The following is a 13254-nucleotide window of genomic DNA, read 5'->3' as shown; positions in this document are numbered from 1 at the left end:
ATGGGTTTACTCTAATGCGATGGGGCTCGACTGGAAGATTTTATGAAAAGCTGTGACGTGGTCTGATTTCTGTTCTGAAAGGATCCCTGACAGCTGAGTGCAGAATAGACTTTAGGGAACTGTGGCAGAAACTGTCATTTGTCTCAGCATCCATTTTACCCTTGAGAAATTCTCTGACTTTTAGCTAAGCATACGGTCACCAGCTTTCCTTAGGGTTAGATGTGGCCATGTGACTAAATAAATCTGGCCAGTCAGATGTGTGTACACCTTTGTGGAAGTGGTGTTTTTGTTATTTAGTTAAAATTTTTATCTTGAGATCACTGTAGATTCTGGGCAAGTGTTTTTAAAGGAAAGAAGAATGCCCTGCCATTTGTTCATTCTTGCTGACTCCCAAGGCTGGCAGCATAGTTGTAATGAAGATATAATAGCTGACACTCCAGCGTTCATGTTGGACCATACAATGACCTTGGAAATGAAAGTCATACACAGCCCAACTAGAAGGTAGCGGAAACTTAGATCCCTAGTGATGACGGAGCCTTCACTCTAGCCCCTGACCGCTTACCGCCCGCTTACTTGGCAGAGAAATACACTGTATCTACTTTAAACTGTTAGTTTAGGTTTTCCTATTACTTGGGCCAAACCTAATGCTAACGTCATAGGAGTGTGCAAAATCAGTGAAAGAAACAAAACCAGAGATAGACAGCTGTGGAACAGTCACAGAAGTGAAAAGTCTGGATGCTATCCAATAACATTAATCTTGAAAGAAAAAGCAGGTTTTGGACAGTGTGAAAATAATTTCGTAGAGGCAAGGGGAGGTCCATGGCAAGTGCAGATGCTCAGAAACGAGTATTTGTACGGACGTTATGAGAAGAAGTAGCGGAGCATTCAGCAACATTTCCAAAACTGGCTCGTCAGCTCCTGTTTGCCCACCCTCCACCCTGCCCCATCCGTCTGGCCCAGCGTGCCCCTCCCATCACCAAAGGAGGAAGCAGGCAGGCCCTTTCTGCTTCTCTCAGTGTCCTGTCCTCCTCCTTTTGCAGTGGTCCTCAAAGTGTGGTCCCCGGGCCAGCCGCTTTAGCATCACTAGGAAACTTGTTAAAATGCAAGTTCTCAAGCCCCATCCCAGACCTACTGGATCAAAGTCTCTGGTGGTACCCCCGCCCCAATTCTCTGTTTTCATAAACCTCCAGGTGCGTATGGTGCACACTAACATTTGATAGCCACTGTCCCGGTGATGCAGGTCCCAAACCTGAGGGTAGACTTGCTGGGTGGGATTTGTAGATTTTTAGGCTGTGATACATGTTACCAGAATAACCTCCAAAGAGCTGTGCCAGCTTATAGTCGAATGGCAGTATGTGTCAGTTTCCTATGTCTTGACCAACACTAGAATCTGCTGCTTTTCTTTTTTTCATATTACTACGGCTGAATTTTTGTGTTGTTTTGTTTCCTGGCACATTTTTCTGATGGCGTAATCTTTTTTTCCCAGTTATTTGTGGTTTTTGTTTATGTTTCTGTCTTTAGTAAATGAACATGTTCTCCACCCAAAAGTATATGCATAATTCAGCTTTTTTTCAGTCTGGTATTTATTTTTCTATTTAGCTGGGAATGAGGATCTACTCCCCCCCCAAATAATTAACAAGTTATCCCAGAACCATTTATTAATAAAACCATCCTTTCAAAAGAGTTTCAAATACCACATATATCTTAATAAAATTTGGGATATATATGTGTTTCTGAGCTTTTTCTTTACTTCCCTTTTCTGTTCTGTGAGCTCCCTGAGAATAAGGACCATGGCTGCTTGACTCATTGCTGTGTCCTCAAGGACTGACTCACTGCCTGGACACAGTGGGGGCTGGATGTGTTTACTTGGTCAAGAGGAACAGCGGTAACATTTCAAGTCCCCCCGAAAACTAAGATTTTCACTGAAGTATCATTAAATGTATGACTAATTGGGAAGAACTGTTAACCTTTACAATGTTTTACTGTTCAGTGCATGTTACTTCTCCATTGTATTACATTTATTTAGTTGTTTGTTTATTTTAGTCTTACTCTCTTCCCTGAATACGTATAATAATTTCCCAAGTAATTCTCTTGGGACTTCTAGGTTTTAAATAACATTATCTAGAAATAATAATTTTGTCTCCTTTCCAGCATTTAGTGCATTGGCCAGAGTTGCCACTGTTAAGTAGCAGTGAAGAGAATAAATCTGACCTTGATTTTTGCTGTGGGAAGTTGGGCCTCTCCGCTAGAAAGCCTGGGCACAAGACTCTGTGGAGAGCTAACGTGACGGTGATCCCGGGTAGAAGGAGTAGGCTTGGGGATTTGTATTTAACACCTTGAATAGCACCTGTCTTTATCGTTTAAGCCTTCATTTTGAAGTCAGATCTGTGCACGGGTTGTCACAAGGCCTCAGCTGGACTCCAGACCCAGAGGTGAGGGCGGAAATGGTGGGCAGGCACGGAGCCTCGGGCAGCTCTGCGTAGTCAGTCACACTGTTTGCTTGTGGATTAGAATGTTCACTGGGCGTGGGTTTCTGCCTTACAGAGTTAGTGCCTCTCTGGGGACATTGTCTTTGAATTCAAAGTCTGATGTGTTTCTGGATTTGAGAGATTATGGGTTCTTTTGGTCACAGGGAGATGGGGTCTAGACAGGACAGAGCTCCACGGCGCCACTCCGAGGCTGGGCGGTAATGGAGTTTGTTTCGGTATCTCAGTCTGAGTATAACAAGTGATTTACAGAGGTTCTGTCACACGGCTTGGAGGAACTGTGTTTACTACGATACAGAAGTTAGGATGATCAACAGTCGCAACTGTGTCGCCAACAGCTGCATCACTGCACATTTCTGTCCTTAATTATTGTGCAGATTTGCCCTATTCTTTATATGTCATTTTTATATTCAGTGGCACAGTTCATTTGGTTGATTGAGTGGTGAATAATTTTTTAAACATTTGGGAAAAAAGAAAATTGTGAGCCGCCCTCTAAAGTAGAAAAGAATAATAGGTTTATTTGGTGGTGTAATTTTATTTTTAATATGATTGTTCTACCTTAGTTGTATATTCAGTGCAGATTTCATAAATCAGATATCTACGCAGCCAGAGTTTTATTGATCATTATTTAATTTTCCTGGCACAGTTCACCTTTTTGCTATAGTTTTACTATTCTCCTGGTTTCAGATTGTTGATTTCTTACTTGCCCTGTCTGCCTGGCTTTGCATTACTTGCTTACGTACTGTGCGTATTAAATGTGAAAACTGGTAAATTGTCGTGCCTGTGATTCAGAAGGAAAGGTGATACTGAGCACAAAATTTTGACCAGTTGTGTATCATCTGAATGGTATGCCTTGGAAAATAGTGTCCTCTAATGAGATAAATTGATACAAATGGCTATTTGCTAATTGATAGGTATCTAATATTACCCTAGGTTTTCTTTTTTATCCTAAATCTTCTGTTTTTAAAAATATGTCTTTTGAGATTCCATTCCTCTAACTCTGATCCAGTGCAAAGATGTGAAGAGTTTGAAGGAAGGATTGTTCCTACGTAACGTGAGATCTTTAACACTACTATCAACCAAGGAAAGGAAAAGGGGTGTTAAAGTTGTTGAGAGAAGACAAAGGAGACGAAAGTCAGCAAGGACACCGGAAACCAAAGATGGAGAAGTCAAAGGATTAGATTATAAGATGTAAACAATGGAATGGCAAGAATAGTCTTTGTACATTGGTAACTTTGGGTGGTAGATACTCAGTACATGCTATTGAGTGAACAATGGCATGACCATCTACCAGTCACTTAACTAGCAACCTCTTCAATGCGTCCATCTTTCTCACTCCTGACGTCTTCTAAGTCACCAGTTGCACTAGACGCTACATCTGAATCAGGCTGTGCATCTCTCCTTTCCAGTTCTGCTGCCACTGCTCTGCTTCAAGACCTTATCACCTTTGCTTCCTAAACGACCTCTCTTCTCTTCAAAAGTTTCGACTCCACACAACCATCAGGATTGTTGGTCTGAAAAACAAATGTGATAATGTCACATTCTAATTTCAAAACCCACAGTGGCTTCTCATTATAGTGAAGAGTCCAGACTCTTTAGCATGGGATTCAAGACTCTTTACCCTCAGATCTCATCCTCCGAGTTCTAACCTGGTAGGGCACTTCAGACCATCCTGTATCACTGAGAGTTTGCAACCCGTCCCGTCCGTAAGTGCTCGTGCCTCCCTGTTTTTGTCTAAGTATTTCTTTTTCCCTCTCCTGGACTGAATCCTGTAAGGTCCAACTAGAGTATATGCACTTTCTTTTTCTGAAGTTCTTCTCGCTCTATTCCTCTTAACACCCGCAGATTGGTTCCCTTCTCTGCTCCCATTATGCTTTCTGTGGAGCCCTGTTGAACTCCTTTTCACCTTGTATTGTAGGTTGTCCTTGACAAGAGAGTGACTCCTCCTTAAGGATGGTAGTTTGTCCTAATATCTGTCATTTATTTAGCAGAATGTGTAATACATAAAAATTGCTGTGTGCATCCTCTCTTTTAATCATCACAACAACCTTATGAGGTTGGTCCTATTAATACAACATCCTCATTTTACAAAAACGTAAACAGCTAAACAGGCCTCACAGCTGGTACATGGCAAAATTTGGATCCCACCCTAGATCCATCTGATTTGTCAAGTCCATGCTCTTACTATTTTGCTGTATTTCTCCTCACACATCTGTGTATCCTCAGTGCCTCCTATCCAGCAGATACCTGTGACTGCTAATTGACTGAATAAGTAATGACTCCAGGTCACACAGGAGTTTGGGACAGTGTGCTGGTGTGATTTCCTTTGAAAGGGAGAGTGAAAGATGTCAGTGCACAGTTCATAAAAATAAAATGTTTAAAGGAATCTTCAACACACACAAAACAGTTCCGTCTGTTGATTGGGTCTCGGAAATGTTCACCCTGGAACGAAAAGCTTCCCTTTCTAAGTGTGCTGGCTTTTGCTCCCCAGGACCCAGCTCAGCACTGCACAGTACGCAGTGTCTCCTGTTGATCTCTAGGAGACTGCTGCCACCTGGCTGCGCGCTGTCTCGCTCATGAGTGTCCTCGCGAGTCAGATAATCGAATTGGACTTTAGGTGGCGTAGGACGTCGTGGAGCTCACCATAATGCATATAAAATTTGGAGATATGGAGTACAGTTAATCTAAGAACTGGGGTCAGCAAATTTGTTGCAAACAGAATTATGCTTTTTTAAATCCATCATAAATTGAAAAATGCTTTAACTGCCATGTACTATTAGTGCTTGTAGAACTGTGTACAACATGAATTATGCTTTTTTCCTTAGTTGTCTTAAGTGTAAAATAGTAAATCAGAACAGAACATTTAACCCTTAAAAATCTTGAGAGTGAATGCTAGTAAGAAATAGTGGTTTTAGTTAATCTTTTTTTGCCGTCTGATTTTCCTTATAAACTTAGCAAAATGAATTATGGATTCAATTTTTTAACTTCTCTTTTCTGTTGTTTTTCCAGTGTTGTTAATAACAGTACTTGTAGTGGAAGGGATTGCTGTGGCCCAAAAGACCCAAGGTAAGGTGTTCACAGCAGTAACTAACCGCATGTTCAGGACAGTGGATGGTTTATTTGAAAGGACTGCAACTTTCGAATACTATTTCCGTCATCCCTCTGGGGTGTTTCAATGACCTAGGCTTTCTGCCAACCCATCAGCTTCAATTTAACTGCATTCAGCTGCAGTTGACTAGAGTAAAGTGTCAACGAAAAGTCTTGCCCTGATAAATTTTAAAAATTGCTGTCACTGGTAGCTCCTGGCGTGCCGTGGATTTTGTCCAAATGTTAAATGAGATTCATGCTCTATCACTAAGCAAAAATAAAAAGCCGTTTTTCCATTGGAGACAAATGAAACATTTCCATCAATATCTTGTTCAGGGCCCTTTGGACCTGTTCTCATTGTCCTTGTTTAGGAAGGAAATTAGCTAGTGTGATGTTTGAACCAGATTTTCATGTCAGAGTTTAGAACATTTCCTAAATACCTGATTTATCTTTTATTTTCATCAAAGTTCTACATACCCATGACAAGAGTCAAAGCATTCTGAAGAAGTTAATTAGGAAACTCAGTCCCCCGTCCCACCCTCCCCTGCTTCCTGCTCCACGGACATAGCCGCTCTTTTAGCTGATTCTTTGGCTATTTCCCTGCATATTTATAAACAGCATACTAGGCTGTTCCTGCTTTATTCTTTCAGTTTTAGGTAGTAGATAATGATTTCCCAGCATGGAAGATGAGAATTGAGCTCCTTCGTGTCCCTCCTCTTTACCCCCAACTGATAGAAGTGTTTTTTACTTTCCATCTGTACCCCCCTTTTCAGCAGTTAGACCGTAATTCTGGTTACGTCTGTATTTAGGGTTTACATGAAGTCACTCAGTGGGCTTTTTCAATATGAAAATTTTGTCTTTCAGTTTAGGAAGTTTTCATTTCCTTTTTTTTCTTGTTTAATTTTTTAAATTCTCTTTTCTCTGTTTTCTCTGTTCTGTCTTTCAGGAACTCCTATTATTGGTGTTTTGTTTTCTTTTATCTTTTCTATTTTCCATTGCTCTTTTTTTTTTTTTTTTTTTGAGGAATATTAACCCGGAGCTAACACCTGTGCCCATCATCCTCTATTTTATGTGGGGCGCCTGCCACGGCATGGCTTGATAAGCCGCGTGTAGGTCCACAGCCGGGGTCTGAACCAGTGAGCCCCGGGCCACCAAAGGGGAGTGTGCGGACTTAACCACTGCGCCACTGCGCCAGCACCTTCCACCTCTCTTTTTGCTCTGTTTTCTTCTCAATAGTCTCTATTGAGACTTCCTCAATTTTATCCTCTAAACCAGGAATTGGAAAACTTTTTCTGTAAAGGGCCAGCTAGTAAATATTTAAGGCTTTGCAGGCCTTCCAGGGTCTGGAGCAAGTGCTCAGCTCTGCTGTGGTGACGGCAGCAGACAGTGTGCATTGAGTGGACGTGGTCTGTTCCAGGAGAAGCGTGTTCACAGTAGCAGGCAGCAGGCCAGGTTTGGCCCAGGGCCACAGTTTGTGGACCTCTGCTCTAAGCTGTCTACTGATTTTTGCATTTCTCCTGTTCTTAGAAGCTTTCTTTTGTTTCCTCAATATCCTCTCTTCAGAGTATCCTCGTTCGTGTTCTATGGATATACTACTCTCTCTTTGTCTGAGGAGATTAAATGATAGTTTTATGTAGTGTTGTTGTTATTGGGTTTTTTTTTTTTTTACTGTTTTTTCTACATAATCTTCATCTCCTCAGAGTTGCTTTTTTGTTTGCTTTTTAATCTGTTTCTCATACTAGAGGCTTTCTCAAATTTCTGGTGATGCTTGAATACTCATATTTGTGCGAGGAGCACTAAAGTCTGATCATTAGCTGTCTGCAGGTATAGACAGGGCCTGTTTCCTGTAGCCACGCTGTTGAGTGGCTGCCCTTGGAGAGCCCGAGTCTGCATCCTGGGGCCGTCTTCTTTGGGCTGGTTGGATTCCCCAGGGAAGAATCTTTGCATTGTCTGTTTAGAGGCTCCACATCTGAGCAAGAGGCCTCCTGAGGAGGTGCGTGCAGGAGAGACTGGGCGCATCATTCAGTATGTTAACATTCACCCAGTCTCCCTGTCTTCACCCTCAGCTGGGCCTGGTGTCCCCTAGTCCTGGAGCCCTGTTTGACCTTCTCCAAAGAAATAGTCTCGTTTTTTGGTGTGGCGATAGAACAGAGAATACCTGGATTTGTGGAGTAGGGGTGGGTATCAGAAATCAAATTGATACTAAATAGACTTTTAACCAAGCCTCCTGTTTTTAAGAAAGCCCCACTCCACCGCTCTCCCCACCTCCAGAGATAGCTAGTACTGCCAGTTGTTACTATTGTATCTGCCTCTTTGTACTTCCAGATTTATGCCCTTAAAAAAAAAAACTGTACTATTGTTTAAGTGGAGTTTGAGGAGGAAGCAGAGAGAAATACGTGCATTCAACTTAGAATCTTTAAATCCCCTTGTAACCTCTGAATCTTATTTGACTTTTGTGTTAAACTAAATATTGAGGTACTATCTGAGGTAAACTCCTGGGATCCTTTTATTTTTATGTCAGACTGAATTTTATAGAGTTTTACTGATTTATCAGATTCTTCCACATGGTTTTGCCCTAGTTAAGTCTAAGCATTTTGTTTCCCTGCTCTCTTACATGGCACACTTGTCTCCAGCAGCCACTTTTCCAGCAAGCACACCATACAGTCTCACCTTTCTTTCACTTCTGCTGGATTCAATTTGTTATGCTAAATTTAACAGTGGTTCTTAGAAAATTATGTATGTGTGTAATGTAGAGTGGGCAGTTGTTTGAGGAAGTTGTGGGGGAAGAGAAGAACGGTGTTGTCTTTGCTGTAACTAATATTTTAAATGCTATTTTTCCCTAAGATGGACAAAATATTGGAATGAAGCACATTCCTGCAACCCAGTGCGGCACTTGGGTTCGAACCAGCAATGGAGGTCATTTCGCTTCACCAAATTATCCTGACTCATACCCACCCAACAAGGAATGTATCTACGTTTTGGAAGGTATTTGACCAATTTCTGTCTTTTGTTGAATGAATTTTTACTTTCTTGTAAAACTAAATACATTGCTAAAATGCCCTGTTTAAACCAGTTTGAACAAAATTTAAACATGCATTTCAATCAAACTCTAGTAATTATAAATATTTCTAAAGACTGGACACGTTAACAAAATAATAGTTGAAATTTTATAGGAATTTTGAATCTCCTAAAACATAATTCAACTAGATGCATCAGTGTATATGAGAAACTTCTGGTAAGAAACTTAAACTTCCTGGCGTTTCTTATTAGGCCTTATGCACACTTATGTCCATAGTTCCGTCAGTTGCTCCTTTCATTTCTTCTGTTCCTCATGGTGCATCGTCTCTCAGGTACTGAGCATTGGCTTCTCAACTCTAATTTTAATCATTTGCCTACATTTAACTAATTTACTATGTAGCATATGCCAGAGGAAAGATTACTGCAGTTCTGCAGACAGCAGTGTTACCAGTAATGTGAAGTGTGGGCTTCGCATGACTGCGCGCAGCGCCCCCGTGGCCCTCGTCTCTGAGGGCAGCAGCACGTTTGTTTTCCTTTCTCACTTGTGTCGGGATGTTTGTACCTTTCTTGTTCCCGTTGCCCTGATCTACTTCCTTTTATTTTCCAGCTGCCCCACGTCAGAGAATAGAGTTAACCTTTGATGAACGTTATTATATAGAACCATCGTTCGAATGTCGGTTTGATCACTTGGAAGTTCGAGATGGGCCATTTGGTTTCTCTCCACTAATAGATCGTTACTGTGGGGTGAAGAGCCCCCCGTTAATTAGATCAACAGGGAGATTCATGTGGATTAAGTTTAGTTCTGATGAAGAACTGGAAGGACTGGGATTTCGAGCAAAATATTCATTTATTCCAGGTAATGAAGTCATCTTTTCAGCGGTTAGGGCATACTAGTTTTAGAATCGTAAGGCTAGAAAAGAGATAATTTAATAGAGTTAACCAAATCAAGGCTTTAAAGAAATTAGCAAAGTCAAAGGGAAGTCAGTCCATGAATAAATGAACACTTCACAAAAATTAGAAATAGAACTGTATCACTTGAATTTTGAAGCATATCATAGATGGTATCACGTTTTCTTAGATTTCTTTGTTTCATAGCATATATCAAGGCCAAAAGCATCCAAAGAAATACATTTTAAAAAGTAATTGAAGTAATTAGTTTGGCAGGTTTTTCCATTGGAATGATTGAATTAACTGCTCATTTGAATAGTCTCTAGAAAATATTAAGCAATAGAAAGAAAACTGCTCTACACTTGGAGGCGAGAGATCTGGGTTTGAATCCTTTCTCTGTCACCTAATAACTGTGAGGCTGTTAAGCACAGTGTGGTGCCTAGGGGTTGCTGTTGGTGAGATGGGAACTCCTGCTGTGTGCATCCCCTGGGACTGCCAGAACTAACTACCACCCACTGACAGCCGGAAACAACGCAAATTTATTCTGAGCTCTGGAGGCCAGAAGTGCAAACTCCAGCAGGCCCCTTTCCCTCTGGAAGTCTGGCAGGATCCGTTCCTTGTCTCTTCCAGCTTTTTTGGTGGCTGCCCCAGCATTCCTTGGTTCTGGGCCACATGGCTCCAGTCTCTGCCTCCATCCTCACATCACTTCTCTTCTCAGAATCCTTGGCTTCATCACATCTTTCGCCTCGTAATGCTCACTGGTTTTCACTATATGAAGTAGCATCCACAGGTCTTGAGGACTAGGGTGTGCACATGCATTGGCGGAGGAGACTCCGTGCAGCACACTCTGCCTGTCTTCCCTGCCCCGTGGGGTGTGAGAACACCTTAAGAACTGCAAGGGCCTGTCGCATGCAAATGTGGGCGTATCCCCAGGATGGAAACACTAAGATAGGCAAGTTGTTGCTGCTGTCTTCAGAGAGCTTACAAACTAACAAGATGAAAAGTGACTTAGTGGAGCAACTGTACAATCGTTTTGCTTTTATGTTTTCATGCAAGAAATTTAGTTGAAAAAAATTAAAACATATCCAAATGAAAAGAAAATATCCATAATCTTACCACCCTATATATAAAAAACCAGTGTTAACAATTTGCTGTGTATCCTTTCAGATGTTTTTCTCTGTCTATTTTGTTCCACTTAGCTGATACCATGCTATACGTACAGCTGTGATACCTGATTTTTTGCGTGAACAATGTAGTCAACATTTTTCCTGTCAGTAAACATATTATGGAAATTTTTAAGTGTTGCTTCAGTATGTACCTTCTCAATGCCAAAAGGATAACATTTTCAAAAAGGAAAATTTGTCTAATAGACCTTATTTTTAGAACAGTTTTAGATTCACAGCAAAACCTAGTAGAAAGTACAGTTGCCATATACTTCTTACCGTCCCCCCCCTACACACACACACACACAACTGCCTCCAAAATCAGCATCCTGCACCAGAGTGGTACATTTTTACAATCGATGAACCTCCATTGACACATCATTATCACCTAAAGTCTGTGGTTTACATTAGGGTTCACTCTTGATCTTCTATGTTCTCTGTGTTTAGACAAATGTGTAATGACGTGTATCCACCATTACAATATCATACAGATTATCTCCACTGCCTGAAAAACCCACCTGTTCTTCCCTCCCTCTAAACCCCCAAGGGCCGCTGGTCTTTTTACTGTCTCTGTAGTTTGGCCCTTTCTAGAATGTCCTATAGTTGGAGTCGTACAATATGTAGCCTTTTCAGATTGGCTGCTTTCACTCAGTCACATGCATTTAAAGTTCCTCCATGTTTTTCATGGCTTGGTAGCCCATTTCTTTTTGGTGCTGAGTATTACGTTATGTGGTTGTGCCACGGTTTGTTTATCCATTCTATTGAAGGATATCTTAGTTGCTTCTCAAGTTTTAGCAATTGTAAATAAACCTGCATCCATGTGCAGGTTTTTGTGTAGACAAGTTTCTAACTCATTTGGGTAAATACCAAGGAGTGCAATGGCTGGATTGTATTAAAATTTGTCTTTTTAATTTTTGGTTAAATGGATAGTGGTGATGCTTGCACAACATTGTGAATGTACTTAATGCCACTGAATTGTACACTTAAAAGTGATTAAAAGGGTAAATATTGGTATATGTATTTTACTACAATAAAAATAAATTTTAAAAAATTACAAACAGGTATCTAAAAAAAAAACTTAATTTGAAAGTTCAGATCGAACCTAAATATACCAAACTGGCAGAGTGGAAGCTGCCCGTGTAAAATGTCCCAGCGCCTTTCCTCAGCCGGCAAGACCTGTTTTCAGTGCACACTCTTCTTTTCTGTCACTCGGCACTCAGTCTTGTTCCAGTTGTTTGTAATTCCAGACGCTTTAACCATGGTTATCCAAATTTCATACTGGAAAGGTAGAGGGAAAACTTTAGCTCAATTTACGATACGTCTCAGAAACTTGTTTTTTTGAGGGAGGTTAGCCCTGAGCTAACTACTGCCAGTCCTCTTTTTGCTGAGGAAGGCTGGCCCTGAGCTCACATCCGTGCCCATCTTCCTCTACTTTATATGTGGGACACCTACCACAGCATGGCGTGCCACGCGGTGCCATGTCCACACCCGGATCCGAACCGGTGAACCCCGGGCCCCCGAGAAGCGGAAGGGGTGCACTTTACCACTGCGCCACCAGGCAGGCCCCAAAACTGTTCTTTTTTAACTTAATAAACTAAACCCAGCCTTGCTAAAAGGGAGTAACAACACTTCAGCTCTTTTGCAGAGAAATGTCAAAGAGAAATTTAAATCCTAAACAGCACTGGAGTAAAGCCATGCGAGCTCTCTGGCAAACGAATCTGAATTTCTTCATATGTAGGCGAGACTTTTAGGATATCGTTGTTACTACATTAAAATTCCAGAATTATCCCAGTGACTTCCAGGAGCTAACAATCTGTTAAGAGCCTCTCTGCCTCAACAGATATCACCAGGAGCTTAGAGGATTTCATTGAAAAGATACTAATTTCTCAGCATTGTTAGCAGGCTTCTTCTAGGTTTACCAATCCCTAGACAAACTTTATTTTATAGATATGAGTTTAAGTAACTAGGCACATCCATAATTTAGTTAATTATGCTTGTTTATTTTAACGTGATTTTTTTCTTTTAGTGGTAAAATTGTGGAATCCTCACCCACATTACAAAGGCAACATGGTAGCGTAACAGAATTCTAGAGAATTGGCATCTAGTCCTGACTTTGCCATTGTATGATCTAAGAAAATAATCTCTCTGGTTCAGTTTCCTCCTCTGTAAAATGGAGTATTATATAATCCTGCCGATGTCACTGTCATTAGCGTAATATTAAACATTGGTTGATCTTTTAACTGTAAGCCTTATAAAGTTGCTCTCATGATACATAAAACTAATAGAGGAAAAAGAGCTACTTTTCCTCAAAGTAAGAATCTTTATGTATAAAATTGCCTGATTTTGGTTTTTAGTATCTAAAAACATTCAAATAATTAAGAACATTGTTTTTGATGTCTGTTTTTTCTTTCAGATAGTATACACTTGTTTGCCAAGATCTGATTTATATATAAGATTTTGTAACTTCTTTTTGACAATAAAAGTATTATTTACTCCTGTATACCTCTTACTCATCTTTCTTTTCTCCTGCCATTATGAAAAAACCACTTACCAGCTACCACGTTTTGTGTGTATGCAATAAATTATACATAACATAAATTCACTACTTTAAC

At 40.7% G+C, this 13254-nt stretch overlaps 1 protein-coding gene across 2 annotated transcripts in view; it reads left to right on the top strand.

Annotated features, from left to right (window-relative positions):
- NETO2 (neuropilin and tolloid like 2) overlaps positions 1-13254 on the top strand; it is a 56975-nt gene that overhangs the window by 4713 nt on the left and 39008 nt on the right. For both annotated transcript variants that reach the window (XM_023636906.2, XM_023636907.2), the window contains exons 2-4: positions 5496-5552; positions 8418-8558; positions 9199-9447. In XM_023636906.2, the coding sequence (XP_023492674.2) occupies positions 5496-5552; positions 8418-8558; positions 9199-9447 (447 nt within the window). The remainder of the gene's footprint in view (positions 1-5495; positions 5553-8417; positions 8559-9198; positions 9448-13254) is intronic.

This window comes from Equus caballus, chromosome 3 (genome assembly GCF_041296265.1).
Source record: "Equus caballus isolate H_3958 breed thoroughbred chromosome 3, TB-T2T, whole genome shotgun sequence".
Lineage (NCBI taxonomy): Eukaryota > Metazoa > Chordata > Mammalia > Perissodactyla > Equidae > Equus > Equus caballus.
The sequence above is the reverse complement of the archived record's forward strand: the minus strand, read 5'-3'. Positions and strand labels throughout refer to the sequence as shown.